The sequence below is a fragment of the Anastrepha obliqua genome, chromosome 1 (genome assembly GCF_027943255.1).
Source record: "Anastrepha obliqua isolate idAnaObli1 chromosome 1, idAnaObli1_1.0, whole genome shotgun sequence".
In the NCBI taxonomy this organism is placed as follows: domain Eukaryota; kingdom Metazoa; phylum Arthropoda; class Insecta; order Diptera; family Tephritidae; genus Anastrepha; species Anastrepha obliqua.
Window position 1 is genome coordinate 2,801,763 of NC_072892.1, and position 20,801 is coordinate 2,822,563.

General features: G+C 39.5%; 1 protein-coding gene across 4 annotated transcripts; it reads right to left on the bottom strand.

Annotated features, from left to right (window-relative positions):
- Positions 1 to 2,862: 2,862 nt before the first annotated feature.
- Positions 2,863 to 16,992, bottom strand: LOC129235718 (uncharacterized). Of its 4 annotated transcripts, none has more exons than XM_054869723.1 (8): positions 16,975 to 16,992; positions 12,530 to 12,780; positions 12,365 to 12,429; positions 11,663 to 12,225; positions 7,677 to 11,604; positions 7,389 to 7,559; positions 7,197 to 7,321; positions 2,863 to 6,153 (listed from the first exon to the last, which is right to left on the bottom strand). In XM_054869723.1, the coding sequence occupies exons 2-8, from the start codon at positions 12,621 to 12,623 to the stop codon at positions 6,018 to 6,020; spliced, it is 5,082 nt and encodes a 1,693-aa protein (XP_054725698.1). In that variant the 5' UTR covers positions 12,624 to 12,780; positions 16,975 to 16,992; the 3' UTR covers positions 2,863 to 6,017. The 4 variants fall into 4 exon arrangements, with proteins under 4 accessions (XP_054725698.1, XP_054725699.1, XP_054725696.1 ...); XM_054869724.1 differs by lacking the exon at positions 16,975 to 16,992 and adding an exon at positions 16,403 to 16,818 and having other exon boundaries at positions 11,663 to 12,222; XM_054869721.1 differs by lacking the exon at positions 16,975 to 16,992 and adding an exon at positions 16,403 to 16,818.
- Between the last annotated feature and the right edge of the window lie 3,809 nt (positions 16,993 to 20,801).

Genomic DNA, 20,801 nt, shown 5'->3' on the forward strand with positions numbered 1-20,801 from the left:
ATTATTTATTATATGTAGGTTTTTTTTGGTTTTTTTTTTTTAGTAAGTCAATATTGGTTGAAGATAAAGACCTGACATCAAGGCCAACCAAATCAAATTGAGAACTACAATAAAGCGGATTGAGATATTGTTGTAGCTGTCGTAACAACATAACATTTCAAGAATACTCGTCTGTCGAGAGAACGAGGCCAAGGATGATAAATTTACAAGGTTTGCTCTTTACCCTAACTGCCACGTCCCTTGAGAGATTCGGCAGCCGAATTCTGCACGATCATTTCACATCTATTCACACACTCGCCCAAACAGTCGTTGTTTACACGGCAACGAAGCAACATGGGCGAACACTGTGCTGATTTTTTTTCATATATCACTAACACAATCTTATCGCTAGCCGAAATTTGAACACACTCGTACAATCAGACGTTGTTCAGGCGGCAACGAAGAGTTATTGGTTGATGTTTTTCCTATACCACTAACACTTGACGCCGCTCAGAGCCGAATAACGGTCTGGTAAGGACCACACCCACCTCGAAAAATCTCTTCAGCATGGAACGAGGCCAGTGATGAAGTGTTAGACACTTATACATACGTACAAAATGGCTGAATTTTAAGCGCTTCTACCCATAAAATAAAAGAATGAGTCCGTTATTTATGCCAATTAGTGCCGCTAATAAAATTCTATCAATAGTGCCATGCGAAAAACTGAAGTCGTTCATACACCCAGTGAGTGGTAAGAACACCCCAGGCTAAACTTTTCAAATGCATGAAATTCTGTTAGCCCCCCAAAGACCTTTGCATGATTAATTTACTTGTTTTACCTTTATATAATTGACGAGTACATCTTTTGTTAGATGTTTGGCCGAGCTCCTCTTCCAATTTGTGATGTGCGTACAAATGGGGAGTCCTGCATTTGTAAGCAAGTAAAGTTTTTCAATTAAAAAAACGTTACAAATTTAATATCGTAAATAAATAAATAAATAATAAAAATAAGTAAATAAATATTCTTTTTACACGGCAAATCAGGTAACAGTCTTAAAATTTTACCAATCTAGACCAAAGAAAAAGTAAGAAGTATGAAATTGTGTACTCTCTTAATTACTTAGAAATTGAAGAATTGACAGGAGAAATACTTTAAAAGAATTTTTTCTCTTCCTTTGGCTTTTGGTCTACAATACATACTGTCACAGTTGTAAATAATCAGAGAAAAAGGAAACAATCTCCCATTTCCTCTCGAACAACTGTCTGGCTTAGCCGTCAGTAACCTAATAAGGTTTTTAATTACTAGATTTAACATTATTTAACGAAATCTGTTTGATTTTTTTAATTTCAGAGGATCCAGTGCAGAGATATAGAGGTCACCGCAAAACGTCTTTTTTGAGAGGAGCTCCCGGAGATCAGCTGTAGCTCTTTTCCAAATAAATATTTTTACTAATACTAAGCCTTATGATATTGACATAATCGGCCTTAACAACCGCGCTGTTAGTTCTGCCTTCTCCAAACTGGATAAAGAGGCAAAGCGAATGGGCCTAGTGGTGAACGAGGACAAAACGAAGTACCTCCTGTCTTCAAACAAACAGTCGGCGCACTCGCATATCGGCACCCACGTCACTGTTGACAGTTATAATTTCGAGGTTGTAAAAACTTCGTTTATTTAGGAACCAACATTAACACCGATAACAATGTCTGCCTTGAAATCCAACGTAGAATCTCTCTTGCCAACAAGTGCTACTTTGGACTAATTAGGCAACTGAACAGTAAAGTCCTCTCTCGACGACAAAAGTAACACTCTACAAGGCTCTCATCATGCCCGTCCTAACGTATGGCGCAGAAGCTTGGACGATGACAACATCCGATGGAGCGACGCTTGGAGCGTTCAAGAGAAAGATTCTGCGCAAGACTATTGGACCTTTGCACGTTGGCAACGGCGAATATCGCAGACGATGGAACGATGAGCTTTACGACGACATAGACATAGCGCGGCGAATAAAGATCCAGCGGCTACGTTGGCTGGGTCATGTCGTCCGAATGGATACAAACGCTCCGGCTTTGAAAGTATTCGATGCGGTACCAGCTGGTGGTAGTAGAGGAAGAGGAAGGTCTCCTCTGCGTTGGAAAGATCAGGTGGAGAAGGACTTGGTTTCACTTGGTGTGTCCAATTGATGCCGGTTAGCACGAGAAAGAAACGACTGGCGCGCTTTGTTAAACTCGGCCAAAATCGCGTAAGCGGTTATCGCGCCAATTAAGAAGAAGAAGAAACCTTAAAATACAGTAAAAACGTAACATAATACAATATGTGTACAAATTTTTAGATCAATAAATTTAAAAGTTTTCTCCGAAAAAAATCTGGAAAATTCGCTTTTTTCGGCCTTCTAACTCTATATAACCCCTTAAACCGCACAGTCGAAGGACAAGGACCAACAAGTTGAGAACGACGACAAATCAACATTTCGACGTCTTCTTCAACACTTCGCTTTATAAACTTCCTGAACAGATTTATTTAATTTTATTTTTTTTTTTTTCAAAGTAAATTCCCACAATTTGGAAGCGTTGATTGATTGATGATGACTTACTGAACAAAAATGTCAACACAATTTGCCATTTTCAGCTGTCAAACTATAGTTATTGATGTCGATAGTTCTCATGCAGCTAAAAAAACACCATTTATAATAAAGCTCATGTTTGATTTATCATTAATTTTCGATCATTTTTCTTGCAGACGGCGCTTACTTTACAACTTAATTACATACAAAGAAATGTCGAGCATTCGTTGAAAAATTCTCCTTACACACTCCTATTATTTTGAACCAAGTGTAGGTTTGAATGGCCGATAGCTGCCGAAACCCTTTCAATAAATAAACGGAGTTGATTATTTCATATTTTCTACATTCATTTTATTACAAATGGAAGAACCTAATGTATGTATGTACGCATATCCATTGTTGTTTGTATCCGTGTAGATAGACTGAAATACACATACATTGGTGTGCTGCTGTATACACAAGTTGAATTAAATACTTAAACTTTTTTATCAACTAACTGTTCTAAATAATATGTAAGTATGTTTTATATTTCTTAACTTAATATGTGTGCATGTACATATGCATGCAGGCATGTAAGTATATATTCTAAATGTGTATGACAATAATTTTTAATTGTCATACATAAACATTATATGCATATCTGTATGTATGTACCTATGCTTCGTAATTTTAAATATTTTAACGTAGAAATGGTGTATAAAAAATGTACAATGATTTAATTGTTTTTGCAATTCGCTTGGAGGAACTTTTTCGTACAAATTGCTGAGTGATTTGAGGTGATTCGAATCTGATTAATGACTGCGGCTTTTGTGTGTGTATGTGTACATATATGGGAGTGGTTTGCCTTCACATACAGTGGTAGGTTTAGTTTTTATTTTATTTTTGTTTTTTCAATCTTTTTGGCTTTATATACAATACACTATGGCACAGCGTTACTACTAGTATGATTTTTTATTTAATATTATTATTTTTGTTTGAAAGTACAAACTAAAGCTTAGATATTGAGACTGAGGCGAATACATGTGACTGAGAACAGCCTAAAAGTAGAAAGAAGCGCAATTTGTTCACATATCTAAAAATTATATTCTCCATATGTATGTATGTATTTAGTGCCAAATCGTTATTCATAATTGATGGCTACGTAGTAAGTGTTCTAGTTACAAGTTTATGCCTGTGTGGTGTGTGTGTTTTTTTTTGTTCTTGTTACAAGTGCTGTGAATACAATATTCCCTTTCCACTATAATACACTGCAATGTATATTGTTTTAAAGGCATTTATAATACACATTTTTTTAATATTTAATTTTTTTTTTGTTTTTATAATAAATAATTTGAGATACCATGGAGTGCTTCTTAGCTATCTAAAATTAATAATAACTCAGGTTTACAATCTTTTTATTTTAACAACTGATTTTCTCGACATACCCGAATTCATATCCGGCTAATGACTATCATTGGAGAAGTCTTAATTTGCTTCAGCAACAACAAATTTGAGTTTATGATATTATGATATTGTATATTGCAATCTATTTTATATTATAGTTTAATACTTAGACAAAATTTGTTGCATTTTATAATTACATTCTTTATATATATAATTCACTAGCAGTTGGCAATAATATAACACATTGACAAAACGCCCTTACTGCAAGAAATTGCGAATACCTTTTAGCTTTTTATTGTTTATTGTTTTTTTGTTTTCGTTTTCGTTTTTCTTTTTCCATAATAACACATACAGAATTGATTGGCATTCGCTTTGCGGCATATTGCTATTGTGACGGACTAATTAAGAATATTTTGGATTTTTTTCTTATGCATAGTAAGCATATGAAGATATTTATTATTTCAGTGGCATAGTTTATAATAAAAATAAATTTATAAAAAACTAGAGCCATTATAATTGGGTATGTGCTTCCGAAGCCACGCAGATTTAATATATTCTTTCAAGCACTGTTTGCAGAAGTGTACCCAAAACATGTTGGGACATGTTTTATGCTAGGCCTTTTCTTTTCGCCAAGCGTTAGCAAGTGACGAATAGATGAAGCAGCTGGTATTAATGAACATATCTTGGCAGCGCTGGAATAGAGCTGCCCAAAATTACATGTCTTCTTTTCGCCAAGCGTTAGCAAATGGCCAGTGCACTATCGAATCTTACTCGATAACTTTGTTGTTGCTTTCACATGCAAATTTTTCGTCAAATTAATCGAGCAGAGAAGAGGCGAATAGAAGAGGCCTACTGTTACAAGAAAAACAAAACAAATTTTATTTTTCTGTTTTAGAAAATTAAGAATGATAGGTTTTAGGTTTGGGTTAGTCCGTCACCACCCTGCAAATTTTCATAGTATTAGTATCAAGCTAATATTCTAAAATTTATAATAAACCTCACATAATATTTACATTAAATAATAAAAATATGAATACAAAACACCACTAGGTAATAATTTTAATAACAATTTGCGGTTTTGAGAAAATAATGCTTAGAAAAAGGGCAAAAAGGAATTAATATGTAAAAAATTGACATATCACAAAAAGTGCAAATAATAATAAATACTAAATAAATTGGAAAAAAGCAAGCGAAAGGAGTGGAACTTTCCATTTTTTTTTATTAAAAAAAAAACTAAATTATATAAATTTTTTCATTGAAACGTTATCCCTTATATTTGAAAAAAAAAAGAATTTAATATTGGATTTTTTTTAATATTTCTTCGATATCTAAATTTTCATTATAAAAATTAGCTGTTTTAAAGCAGAGAAGTGAGTTATTTTGAGTTTTCTATAAATTTCATATTTAAATCTACTTTCTTCCTTGAACAATTTTTACATGAATTAAATTGGAAGTTCATTTATCAGCTATTTAGAACAGGTTTAAAATACAATAACATTTTCTCAGCTTGTTTTTAATTAACAAAAGCCACTTTATTGCTCAAACTTGGCTAATCTAACGCCAAGACCCACTTAATGATATTTTATTATTTGCACTCTTTAAATAGATTTTATTATTTATCATTTGAATTCTTTAAATGTGAATGTATTATTTATTATTTTCACACTATTTGTGCTTGGCAATTACATTTTTATAACATATCATGTAGCTTACAACACAAACAGAATTAACCAAACCAAAAAAAAGGAAAAACTCACGAAAATACTTATAAAAATAATACCTAAGATGAGAAAATATATATACATATAGTATTTACAATGATAAAATAAATAAAGCTTACAGCAAACATTGACGCCAGCAATAATTCATTTTTTTCACATGCATTATTATGTTTACAATAATATAAATATATTTTCATATTGTTTTGCTATTTAAAAAACTTTTCATGACAACCAACTTTTAGTTGTACGGCAACTGCTAACGTTTTATATGTTTATTTTCCTTTCTGAACGCTGCAGATTTTTAGTTCTATTCTCTCTCCTCTACCTCTCACTTCTCCTCACTTTACATGAGCAGTCCCGTTGTGGATGAGTGTCATAAAGCACTGGTGGTGGTCGCATCTTTGGTTAAATGTGTCTCAATGTCCACACGACAAATCGGACAATGTTTATTCGTGACCAGCCATTGATCGACACAATCGGTGTGGAAGAGGTGCATGCAAGGCAAGCGGCTGCGAAGAGAAAAGATAATTAGTAAAAAGAAATTAATAACATTTAAATTTTAATTGCATAATAATAAAAAGGTCTGGTGGTTTTTAAGGGATATAAGTTTATAAATTGAATTGTGCTTTCGTTTAGGGTTTGGTTGAAAAGTAATGAGCCTTCCCGCGCGGAGCGTCTGCCAAGCGATCAACCGAATCGGCTGGTGGGGGAAAATAATCGTTGAACCTTACCCTTCCACTAGAAACCGGTCCCAGTTCGCTGGCAACAGCTGTGCAGTCAACATCAAATTTTGCGTAAAGCTAAACAACAAGGAGTTTGTACCTCCAGGAAGCACTGTAAACGCGGCATTTTACAAAGAAGTGCTCCTTCGGCTGAAAAACCGCGTCGCCCGGGTTCGGCCCGACCTCGTCAACAATTGGACCCTTCATCACGACAATGGGCCGGCGCACACCGCCTCCCTCTGCACCTCTGCATTGGCCAAGATGGGGGTTCCGGTGCTTCCCCACCCTCCCTACAGCCCAGACCTGTCTCCTCCGGACTTCTTCTTGTTCCCGCGCCTGAAAAGAAAGCTGAAGGGGAGGCGTTACGACTCCATCGAGGCGATCCAAAAAACTGTGACAGCCGAATTGAACGCGATTCCGGCGGATGAGTTTAAAAAATGCTTCCTGCAGTGGACCGTTACCAGCGGTTTATTGACGCTTAAGGGTCCTATTTTGAAGAATATTAATTGTATAAGCCAAAAGGTTTAATAAAACTGCTAAAAAAATAAGGCTCATTACTTTTCAATCAAACCCTGTATAATTGGCGCTTATTCGGTATTTGACCGAGTTCCTCCTCCAATTTGTGGTGTGTGTCTTGATGTTTTTCTACAAATGAAGAGCCGACAATATTACGCCGCTTCGGAATGGCAGTTAAGCTTGCCTGCCGAGGGGTGGCCGCTTTTTCCACCCTTTGGTGTGAGAGATTCGAGCCCATGCACTTCCGAATGGCAGTCAGACTAAGCAGACTTCTAAACTGTTTCACTCAAGTAAGGCAAATGTTTCTTACTCACCGCACATCATTTTCAATCTCGAATAACGACAAACATATGGCACACTTCTCAGCATCTTCATCCGACTCGCTAGGGCGGCGTAGGCGTTTGTATTTATGTGGCAGTGTATTCCGCTCAATAATTTCCTGTTGTCGAAAAACATTTTGAATTAATATTATAAAGAAAGAAATAGTTTTCAAATAATTTAACTACCAAAGTGGCGCCACGATTTGGCCTTATTGCTGAGCCAATCAAAATGTGTGGTCCAATGTGTGATAGCGGTGTAGACAGGCCGATTTCCAGATGCACCGGTGAGTAGTGATGAAACATGTGGTGGTGCACGGCTGAACGACGACGTTGTTGTGCTTCATATGGATAGTAAGCCTGGAAGCGGAAAATTGTATTAAATATTTATGTAAATATTGGAAAAGGGATAAAAAGCTAGAAAATATGATTTTATTAGGCTTAAAACCTGCCGTTTTTTCTTAACTTATCACTCACCGGGTCCAAACTAGATACCGGACCATTGCTGGCATGCACACAGGAACAGGTATTGGGCAATTGCGATCGCCAGCGGAAACTGTTTGTCAAATTAAGTGGATTCGAGGAAAGATCAATAGGTGTAGGCGTCATATGGCGGCGATGTATTTCTTGAATGTGTTGTTGGCGATACCAGAGGTTTTGATGCACCGGATATGGCGGCGCCGCACCAGCATGATGGACTCCACTATGGTGGCTAGAGCTGCTAGCACTGCCACCGCTGGTACTGCCGCCATGCTGGTGACGACCCATCAGCGGAGAAAATGGTACTCGGGAACGAGCATTTACCGCAAATGACGGATAGGATATCATACCACCAACACGTTCGTCGCCCACACCACCACCACTGCTACCTCCATTTGGATGAACAGCAGCAGCGAGCTGGGAGGATGTCTCTGAGGTTGGTCCTGGCGGTGGACCTGTAGCCGCCGCGGCTGCCGAAACATAGGCTGGAGCTGCTGGCGAGACGCCGCGTATGTGATCAGCATTAACAGTGGCAGCTTGTGCGAATGCTTGTGCAGCTGCAGCCGCAGCAGCCGCGCCGGCCAATGTAGAGCGACTCCGACTAAACGAACATGAAGGGATTAGTGGAGGTTCTTGTTGAGTATGAAGAGTACTTCGCTGTAGTGGTGGCATTTCATCGTCGGCGCGTCGACAGTGCAGGTAAAATGGCGCTATTTGCGGTATCGGTGGGCTGCTGTTACTGTTGTTGCTGTTATCGATATTTGCCTCACTTGGGTAGGCACCGCTGCCACCGGTTGCAGCACTTCCGTTCTCAGCTGAATCAACGCCATTGCTTATAGCACCAGCGGAAATACCTCTCGCGTAGCGCGATGCCCCGCCGTGACGCGTCGGGAAGAGAAAGCTATTTCCCTCATTACGACTCTGATGCATTGACGCGTGAGCAGCTGGAACTCGTCCGCCAAATAAATCCTGCAAGGAGACTTCTTCAATGGTGGGTATTGAAATTATGGTAGTGTCTGTTCCTGGTGCTGTCGCAGTAGCTCCAGAACGTAGCACAGGAACCGCTGAACGACCCATCGCCGCTGCAGCCGTTGCCATATTTAACTGTGGTGAACGTCGTAGGCGTCGCATTTCCGGGTACATAGCGTGAGCCGCTAGCTCATCTAAATACGAGCGCTGATGCTGTGATTGGTGAGCCTGTTGAGGCTCGTAAAATGGATTTGGTGCTGGACGTGGTATGTACTTGTAGTAGCGGCCACGCAACAGTGAAGAGAAACGCTGACGTTGCGGTTGGTGGGCTTGTTGCGGTTGATAAACACCATGCATCATACAGTCATGAGGATGCTGGGAGTGCGCTATGACTTCTTCCTGCTCTATATTAGAAAGTGAATGTAGTTGATTGCTCGGTCCAGCGGTATCCCACTGCTGATAGCCTGGCGGTACAACCGCGTAAGGATGTAGCAGTGGACCTGTGGCTGTTCCATCGGCAACTACACCAGTGCGTAAGTAACTGGGCTGTGCCCCATCTACTGCTTCAATTGGAGTTTCATTCACAACTGCTGCTGCTCCACCATCGTCACTTGCAATTGTAGCTGGAACAAGTGTATCTTCGTCGTTGGTTAGATCAATAGAAAGTATTGGTTCACGCGTGGAATGCACAAAAACGACGTCATCGTCGTCGCCCGTCGAATCTGATAGCCAGTCTAATTGCAAATCAGGCGCTGTTAACACCGCTGCTGCTCCAGCACCATTACTTGACACGTCTATGGACGACTGGTTTCGTGCTATTGTTGCAGACGTATTGGCTGGTGTAGCTCCTCCGGCGGATTTAGAAACTTCCGCTGACGAGGCACCTACAGCACCCGAATAAGTTGGCTGTTCGTCGTCTATGTAAGGTAGCATTGTCGACGGCGATGGCACTGCAGCGCCCTCTGTGGGCACTGTCACTGTTGCCCCTACTTCGCCAGGATCAGATGGAGCTGGCATGGCGTATCCTGCGCCATAAACATGTGGGTTTTCGTCCAAATCACTATCTTCCAGCAGTACTACACTGTTATCTGTCGAATGGGCATGACTATGGCCAGCATAAGTGATTACATAAGGACCCTGCTCTATTGCTACGCCACTATCGGTAGCCGCTGTACTGCCGGGTGATGTTAGATGCCTTATGGTCTCTGGCAGATGTACCGAAGACATCGGCTGTGGTACCTCATCCACTTCGCTGGATTCGTGTACGTTAAGCATGCGCCAGATTTTGCGGCGCGCGGTGCGTATTTCGGCAGAGTCACAGCTGTTGCTGCCACTATGTTCATCTGCTACACCACTTCTACTACCAGGTTGGCCCCTTAAGCCACTACTGTTTATGCGTGCCATCTTTGCTGCCCTCGGTGTGGCGTCTGTCATACGGCTGCTGCTTGGTCGCTCTGGTGAATAGACATCCAGCCTATCCCTGCTGTTTGCACGACACTCACGCAGCCAAGCCAGATTGCTCGTGACTCCGCCCCGCCTGTACTGCTGCTGTTCACGTTCATGAATGCGTCGACGCTCGCGCTCACGCCAACGTAGAAATTCATGGGGATTAGGTCTTTCATGTTGTGCAACGCCTGTGTTATTAGTATTGCCATGAACCCCTCTTGGCTTATGAAGATTCCAGATGATCTCGTCATCATCATCATCGCCGGCATCATCATCAGTCTGATTTGGTAAGCGGCTGTGCTCACCATTGAATAAGGAAAACGCAGAGCTGTCAAGGGTGCGAAAACTTGTTGATGAATGTGCATCGTCATTGCAGCTGGTGGGAGTAACGCAATTATTGTTTGATGCCCCACTGAAACTAGGCATGGGCTCCATATCAGCCAAGTCGTCTATATTGCCGACCGAGCCGCGATTGCTGATCGAACTACCGACGCTACTCCTGCCACACACTCCACCGCCACCACCGGCACTGCCACTACCACTAACGCTGCCACTACCGCTACCATTGCTTCCATTACCACCACTTGAGCCCACAACATTCGTGGGCTTACTCTGTTTCTTTGCCGCATATGTAGTTGTAGTTGTGTTTGTGGTGCACGTGTCGGCAAAATGAGCGCGTTCCGTATCCGATGCTGATGTTACCTCGTCGCTAGTATTTAGCGATATTGGTGATGTATTACATGTTCCATCAGTTTGCGCTACAGCTTCGTTTGACTCTGGAAGGGAATTAATGGGCTCATCGTTAGCAAAATCCACTGCCGCTGTGTTCTCCGCCAATGCCTGTCTACTAGTCATGGCCCTGCTAATTACAGCTGTAGATTCTTCAGCTTCCTCAGCTGCACCCGAATTTGGTAGATTCGTAGTTGATGCAACCATCATTTCATCATCTAATGAATCAACAGATGCGCTGCCACCTGCTATGGCAGAGGAATCAGATGCCATTGCGCTACTAGTTATAGTAGACACTGCAGTATAATGTAGATTGCATACTGTGTTGGCGCGTTGCAAATGCTTTGGATGTTCAGAGCCATAGGCTTCCGTAACCAAACTTGGTCCATTTGCTGCGGCCGCATCGTTATTTTGCGTAGAATTGGCAACCATTTTTTTACATTTCATGTCAGTTTTCTGTGTGTCGGCAGCAGCTGCAGGTGGTGCCGTTAGTATAATTCCTTCGCTTGATTGTACAGTTGGTGCCCAATAATTTCCCATGGCATAATCGTGCTCATCGTTCACTGCACCAACAGTGCTAGTTTCTCCAGAGTCTTGCAAGTGCAGCACAGCACTGGAACTAGTGGCGCCATTTGGTACAACACCAATATCCATATGTTCAGCCCGTGCCAGTTGTTGAGTGATACCATTGGCTGCCATTAAGGTTTGCTCGGGCTGCTCGTGAAGTGCTGTGTGAACATGTTCCACGCCATGTACGGGTTCATACGGCGAGGCGTTGAGCCTGAAAGTAGCCACAATTTACTTGTATAAAAATCTAAATTGATTGGGAAAAACCTTACCTGCCTACATTACTGTGTGAACAGTGGCATGTGTTCGGCAAGCACTTGTTGCACAGTAAATAAGGATCACGACGTGCTAAGCATGGATCATAGGCAAAACGTTCGGGGGAACGCTCGCTGCCCATTTGTATAGCAGACGAAGATGTGGAGTGTGCATGCTGATGCTGATTATGATGATGATGGTGCTGATGCTGGTGCTGAGACTGTTGCACATGTGGAAGCATATGAGAATGCACATGATGGTGTGGACGATGCGCCAAAGCATGACGATGGGAATGTACATGGTTGTAATGATGCACATGATGACGCACCGGAGAATACATTTGAACACCAATAGCAGCATTAACCATTGGTTGAGCTGAAGCTGAGGGCGGAGAAATATTTGCATCTGCATCGTATGCCAGCGTTGTGGCAGCACCTTCCAAGTGCGTCGTTGAGTTAGGAGGTGTAGCTGGACTGAGTACCGCAGAAGGATAACTGTGTATGTTGTGATAGTTCGCCACAGCGGCGGTCGCAGCTGCAGAATCAGCTGGAGTACTCATATAGAATGTTAAAGGATTCTGCTAAATGAGGTGAAAAGTTTAAAATTAATATTTAATTCATTATTATGCATGTGGATTGGAAGCGTGAACGAGTAAAATTTCTAATGCGAAGCCCAGTTCACTACAGCCAATCCGCCATTACGAACGACATATTATTTACTTCAATTGAAAGGCCTAACGTAGAGGTGCGTTCGCCGCGATCGTACACCAAACCATAAGAGGCAGCTAAAAAGAGATGATTAATTCAAGAAAATTTTTGGCGAAATAAATAATGGTAAAGCATATGGAAAATTGTGTGCGACGCACATCAATGTGTTACACTTACGACCATCGCTGTTGATTTCCATTTCATGATGATAGGCTGGAACTTCAATTTCGTGACGCAGACGTCGGCGCATTTCGTCTTCATTGTTCTCCATTTTGAGGCCTTTTTTGCGATGCTCTTATGTTACTGCTTTATTTTTACTAGTATAGCGATTTTAGTGCACTTTTTCAACGCGAAATTCCGTAGTCAGTAATTGCATTGATTGCACTTTATTCAAACGCTGCTTAGCCGCGTCAGCAGAACAACTGAAACTGGAAAGAGAACACAAATAAAGTATATTGAAACTCGCTCGCATATACAATAAACAATAGGTAAATTACTACTGTAATAATTATTTGTTACTACATACATATGTATTCCTTTTAACGAGACACCTACATATTGAGGCAACTTGACCGCAATAACAATTCCAACCTCACCTTATCAACAGCTGACCCAAAACCAAAACAAGTGCAAAGAAAACATGCAGCGAAGGCGGGGAGAATGAAAAAGCAAATACATAAATATAAAAAAATAGTGCAATAACAGAGTTGCCAACAACTTCACTACCCCGTATAATTCTTTAGTTCGGTATATTTTTGTACCTAAAGGGTATTTTTATCAAATTTATTTAGCTTGAAGAAATATAACAAAGTTAACACACTTTTTTCAACACCAACTGCATAAAAGATGGTTGAGAATATATTGTAAATAACGAATATATTACATTAAAGTCCAATATTCTTATGGCATTTTGTATTTGACTTAAAATATATGCGATTTCAAAACATTTGACTAAATGAGAGCAGAATCCCTGCAGTGTGCTAAAGCCTTATAATTTCTATTCTACCCCAACCCAAGCGTGAGATTTTCGCAAAATGTTGGACTATGATCAGCAAAAAACTCAATATTTTCTACCCTATACAAAAAGTGAGAGTGAGCGTTACTCGTTGTTACATAAATGGAAATAAATCCTTCAATAAAATTGAATTAAATTTTGCATGTTATTTTCTCTTAAAATCTTGCCATTGTATTCAATAAAATTTGACAAATGTTATAAAATGAACAATTGAGTGTCGACATATTGAGTTAACTTAAATGTCAAATTTGATTAAATACGATGGCAAAATTTTAAGTGAGTAATGCTATGTTATGTTGTCATCATTTTGAAAATTACGACACGTATGCTAGTACATTGTGCCCGTTGTTCTTGTTGTTGTAGCAGCATAAATATTCCCCATACTTATTTACAGGGAATGCTGCTGGAGTGACTGGCCTTGACCGCGCTCTTGATTGTTTGGAAACATTTTCTGATTTATATGATTAAAAGGAAAGAAGGGATCGAGAGTCTGGGACAAAACCTTTTTGCAAATAAGGGAAATGCAAAGTCTGGAAAACTAAATTGTTAAAGACACTGCCAGAATGAGAGTCATCAAAGAAATAAAATGGCTGTCACAGATTTTGTCAATATTTCATAACATGAATTGCCAACTTCATTCAATTTGCAATCCGGTTGGCAATTACTGTGAAATTTACCATTGAAGCATCAAAAATTTAGTCTCGAGACGTCAAGTGTGGGCATAGCTATGATATCGTCATTTCGAAAATGTCCTGATGTAAGCCAGTATGTTGTGTCCGCGCTCTTGAGTCCGCGCATTGTTTGATTTATACGATGAAGAAAAAAGCACACCAGATCCTAGGTGAATCCTTTTTTGCAAAGAAGGGACACACACAAAGCACAGTCTGGAAAACTAAAATGTTTAAAGATACTGCCAATGTGAGCGACACAAAAAAATACCGAATTTAAGTGAAATTGCCAATCGAGCTAGAGACATTGAAAGAACTTGGCAATTCATGTTATGCCATTTTTAAGGCCATATATTGTCAATATCTGTAAAAGAGCTGCTTGAGCTGCCATTTTACATGTTTGACAGCCATTTGACAATTGCTATGAAATGAATAATCTGAATGAATGTCGGGATGTTGGGTAAGACAGAGATGCTTTAACAGTAAGATTTGTGATCCCTACCTGACTTTTTCGGCTTTAACAAGGATTTTTTAACATATTGAAGGTGTAGGTGTGGGGCAAAACTGTTCGTCAGTTAATGCTTCATGCTTATGGTGGATTTCGTACCCAGGCTAACCTTATGGTAATCACAAGTATTAACACGTTTTCTTTTTCGACTTCAAAAAAAAAATGTATATTTACTTATACTTTACAGATGTTAGTTGAATACAGATATTTTGGCTGGAATTTAGAACAATGCCTATTTTGGAATTTCTGGCAAACTATAATTTTTTTTTTAGTGAAACTTGGTGGAGATGTTAGTGAGGTGTTAAGGAACACTCTTTATGACTTTAAATTAATTGGGAAATAATAATTTTTTAATTATTTACATTCAAAATGCCTTTGGGAACATCACTATAATTTGCCACATTACACTCTATATTTTTTAACATTTCACTATAAATCACCAAATATACACTCACACGCGTGTTTTTACCGATTTTTATGCTAATATTCTAATTATATCTATTAAAATTAAATGCAAATACATTTGCCTATGCAATCACATTCCAATTTTAAGCGCGAATAAGAAGAAGATTGGAATTACAACAGTATGGTGTTGCCGGATGCCTGCAAATGAAAACAAAAATGAAGTACTTGAGTTTAGTGTTAATGATGGGAGTGGGGGTTATTGTGCCTGCTTACTACATACACGCATATGACGTTTTAATTTTGGGTTCAATGGTTTTAACTGTGTTAATTAATTTAATTTAATTTTAATTACTTTATTATTTTTTGTGATACGCTTAATATCATTGTTTTTAAGTTTAAATGAGTTGTATGTTTTTATTTTCAAATTTATTTCTCAACTTTAAATTACAGCAAAAAATACTGCAGTTTTACAATGAACCTTCCACTGAACATCCCTGCGTGCGAACTTCGTTTTCATTTCAGGTGTATGGCAACACCAACTTTTCGCTAAATTATAGAACTTTAACATTAAATTACTTAAAAACTATAAGCCTCCGGCAGGTTCTGTTTTTCAATTTTAAGATGGGGATACACCCCTCTATCACCCCCTTTTTACCGTTTTTTCCAAAGCGATAGGCATTATACTAAATTCTAGCCCATACATATGTATGTACTAGCCTTTTTAATTTTTATATTCACCGAAAAAACCAAATAGGTTTCAAAAACATATAAAGATATTCCAGTTTTATTTTTACGTCACCAGAAGCATTTTTTAATTTCCTTCAGTCATTTACCACTACTCTTACACACGCCACGATGCCTTAATCGTCTATGCTACGCTCGAGATATGCCATTTATCATTTACATATAATACATACGTGCAAATGTCATGCATATAGACGTGCATTTTGCAGGCCGGAAATCATTTGATGAGTAATGTTTTTTTGTCGTGAATAGAAAAATTAACAAAACTAGGCGCCTGTAGTATCGAACAAGCAGGCGGCCGGTCGCTGATATCACGGAACAGCAGCTCCGTGGAAAAAAACAGCTATACATATATACCAACAAGTATATGGAACCCAATACTTGAACACTGGTCTGGCTCATCATTTACTGTGCACTTTATTGTAACTTCCCTCAAACCCGCAATCAAACCTTTGGAGAAGTGCACATTACAACCGACAGTCGGCAATCTGGAATGATGGCAACAAAACAGCTGCGCTCTCAGCTGTATTTTTCTCTTTTAAGCGTCTTGCATTTACTTTTACTTTTCCTCTTCTTCTTTACTTTTACCACTTGCACGCTTTTAAAACATATAAACATATACTGTTAAATTTATGCATTTATCTGTTTTCTTCCATTTCTCCCACTACCAATCACGGCATACAGCTCTCTTTCTTACTATGATTACTTACATTTTTCAGACTTGACTTTTTGTTCACTTCGCTTTTAGACAGTTGTAGGATTTGCATTTATCTATCCTCAGGTCGATTGCGCGATGCAAAAACAAATTCATATGAAGCCCATATTTTCCTTCGGTGCACCGTAGACACTTCCGTTTATTTTAACACTGCACCTCAGTTGAAACCCTGCTCCCACCACCTCCTGCGCAACTCTACCTTGTTATATATTTGTTCCTTATTTACTTCTCTTATTTTTTATTTATTCTTTATCTGTCATTCCACCCCAACAAAACTGCACAATTTTCTTTGGTTTAAGGCCTGCATTGCCTAATTATTTTATGCTTCCAAAGGCTATTAAATATTTCATATCCTTTTTACTTATCATATTTTCAATTTACTATTTTATTTCTCAAAATTTGTACAATATATTCACACCAATAATCACAAAATAAAGTATTAAATTTGCACAAAGTCCAGACAAATTATGAAAATTGAATGAGAACCAGAATGAGACCAGCGCATTGTAGTGTTGCCAGAGCCTGAAAGAGTAGCCCAAAAATTATTCAATAAATTGTACTCCGTACCTGTAAAGTTAACAGTTAACGTAATAAAACTTTGGAAATTCATAATTAGAGACGATTTCTTTAACACACTAGTTAACTGTTGAATAATTTTAATACCAAATTTAAAAATGTTCAAGTATTTATAGCCAAAATAGTGGTTGCCAGCCCTGTGCCGAAAAAAATATCGATAACATTTTCTTTAGAATCTTTTCAGATTGCAGTGTTGCTTCTGAGTGCATTAAGCAAATTAAAATTCATTATCTATACACGATTAATAATACGCTCACAAATGCATTAATCACCTATTAAATCCACCAAATTAATCTACCCGTTCACATATGGCAGATTACCTTCAAAATTGACAATCAGCTGTCAATACTGCTTTGAGATGTTTTTCTTTATAGAAATTATTATGGTGGAACATTTCGGTATTTTCGGTTTCTTCAATTATTATTAACGATATCAAGAAAATACAAAGAGAAGGAATAAATAATTTACTTGCCCAATTGGCTGCTAATAATAAAGAGTTGGAGGAAATCCGTATGCGACGCTTACTGCGATTTCAAAAAAATTATGGCAGCAATGCGCATGGGATATTCTATATTACATTTTATAATATATAATAAGAGGACAAAACGTTTATGGACACACGCTTTTTCCGTAAATTGAATATATAATTAATAATATTTAACAAAAATTTTATTAGAATTATGTTTACAGACCTGTTTTCTTTGCCGGCATCCATTTCATTTAGTTTTTATTTTGATGTTTCTCCTTACATTCGTAATAATAATTATCGATAACACAGAAAACACAGGGTTGTACGTCAAAAAGTATTGTTATTATCTAGGATTATTTTATAATCTCAGATTTTGGAAGAGAAATTTTGTATGGGAAATCGCGCTTTTTAATTACGGATTTTGAGTTAAGCGCGAAAAAGTAGATCATCTACTTATATGTGAACGTATTATAAGTCATTAGACCGGCAACATGTATGTTTTCACTATGGTGTTTTGAATGTCACAACTTCAATCTGAATGTAAGAAAACAAACAAAGAAACAGCATACAGATAATGTTGACGTTCAAACCACTACATCGCAAGAAAAAAACGAATCATCTGCCCTAGTAACCTTCAAGCCTTGCAAATTAAAGGCCGTTTACACGACACAACTTTCACAGGCAATTTGTTGAATGTGATGTTCAAGGTATTTTCCAGGAGATTAGTTGAAATAAAAAATTGATCTGCCATTTTAGTGTTTTGACAGTTATGTTTTCATTTATATGAAATTTTTGTAGTGGAAAAAGTATAAAGTAATTTATAAACAAAGTGTTTCTTCTAATTCTATTCGTCTTTTTAACATTTGCAGCGCATAAAGATTAATTTACAGAGACTTTTATATTTAAAAGTAATGCGATTATGCGGAGGATGGTTCCATATGTAAAAATCCACGCAAGTGGGGAAGTTACTGATCGCCATTCACTTTGGAGTGGCCAGTGGTATGGTTCAAGCAGCTTACAACTTCCGGGACTAGCCCAAGTATCCTCCGGGTAGCTTCTGAACACCCGTTCGATTTGAGGGCATGCACCTGGAATGTCCGGTCCCTTAATGGGGAAGGTGCCTCTGCCCGGCTGGTTGATGTCCTCATGAGAGTAAAGGCTGACATCACTGCCATTCAAGAGATGCGATGGACGGGGCGAGGCAAGAAAAATATAGAACTTTGCGACGCCTACTACAGCTGTCATGTAAAGGAGCTCAAATTCGGTGTTGGATTTATTATGGGAGAGAGACTTCGTCGCCAAGTACTGTCGTTCACTCCGATGGACAAGCGTCTCGCAGTAATCCGCAACAAAGCGCGATTTTTTAATATCTCGCTCATCTGCGCCCACGCCCCGACGGAAGAGAAGGACGATGCGATCAAAGATTCCTTCTATGAGCGCCTGGAACGTGCCACGACATAGAAGTCGTGCTTGGCGACATCAACGCCAAGGTGGGCAAGGAGGGAATTTTTGACTCCACAGTCGGAAAATTCAGCCTACACAACAAAACATCCGGTAACGGACAGAAGCTGATCGACTTCGTCGGGGCCAGAAATAATGGTAGTCTGCAGCACCAGATTCCAGCATAAGAAAATACATCAACCAAGGTTGCTGTCTCCTAATCGAAAAAGACGACACTAGTTCGATCATGTTGTGATAAATGGAAGACACGCTTCTAGTGTTTGAGATGTATGTACGATCCGAGGACCCAACATCGACTCGTATCATTACCTCGTTACAGCCAAACTATGCACATGCTTCTGTGCAGCAAATAACGTACATCTACCTACGCAAAGAAGGATCGACATCGAAAAGCTGCAATCACAACAGACAGCCAGAAGATTCTCCACTCGACTCTCACTCCTGCTCTCAGAGAGTACCATACAACAATCCGGCATGCACGAGCAATGGAGCAAAATTTCTCGTTCTCTACGTACCCACAATTGGTACGACGAGGAATCTAATGCTGCCGCAGAAAGAAAAGATGCTGTCTATAGAGCCACGCTGCGATCGGGCGCAACGCAAGCCATGTGTGATCGCTACCGAGAGCTAAGAAAGAAAGAGAGACGTATTATCAAAAAGAAAAAAACGAGAGGTCGAAATACGTGAATGCGAGCAGCTGGAAATGCTGGCCAATAGAAACAACGCCAGAAAATTTCACCAGAAATTTCGGCGGCTTACAGAAGGTTTTAAGACCGTGCATTTTCCTGTAAGAACAAAGACGGCGATCTGATGACTGACATGCAGAACATACTTAAATGATGGAGGGAACTCTTCTCGAACCTGTTAAATAGTCACAGCTGTGCATGTCACAGAGAATGTGAAGATTCTGATACCCCAATCGTGGACGACGGAACGTGACGAGGTGAGAATAGCGACAACGCAGCAGCCGGACTGCCGGCTGAGCTTGTCAAGCATGGTGGCGAAGAGCTGGTAAGGTGTATGCATCAGCTTCTTGATTGGAATTTAAGTGTGCTCTGCCTAATCCATAAGAAATGTGATCCTGCCAATTACCGCGGTATTAGTCTTCTAAATATCGCCTATAAGGTTCTAGCGAGCATATTGTGTGAAAGGCTGAAGCCCACCATCAACCAACTGAATGGAACTTATCAGTATGGCTTTAGACCTGGGAAGTCCACCATCGTCCAGATATTCGCAATAGGCCAAATCTTGGAAAAACCCCATGAAAGGAGAATCGAAACACACCATATTTTCGTCGACTTCAAAGCTATCATACATTCGACACTAGGAAATGGAGTTATCTGTATGCCGAGATGTCGTTGCTCATACCAGCAGCACCGTCAGAATCAAGAAGGACCTCTCCGAGCCGTTTGATACCAAACGAGGTTTCAGACAGGGTGACTCGCTATCGTGTGACTTCTTTAACCTGATGTTGGAAAGGATCGTATGAGCCACAAAACTTAATCGCTCAGGCACAATATTTTATAAGAGCGTACAATTGTTGACGTATGCCGATGATATTGACATCATCGGCTTTAACAACCGCGCTGTTAGTTCTGCCTTTTCCAAACTGGATAAAGAGGCAAAGCGAATGGGACTGGTGGTGAACGAGGACAAAATGAAGTACCTCCTGTCATCAAACAAACAGTCGGCCCACTCGTTTGTTTAGGAACCAGCGTTAACATGGATAACAATGTCTGCCTGGAAATCTAACGTAGAATCTCTCTTGCCAACAAGTGCTACCTTGGACTGAGTAGGCAATGGGGAGGTAAAATCCTCTCTCAAAGATTAAAACTAACATCCTGCAAGGCGCTCATCATGCCCACCTAACGTATGGCGCAGAGAAAGA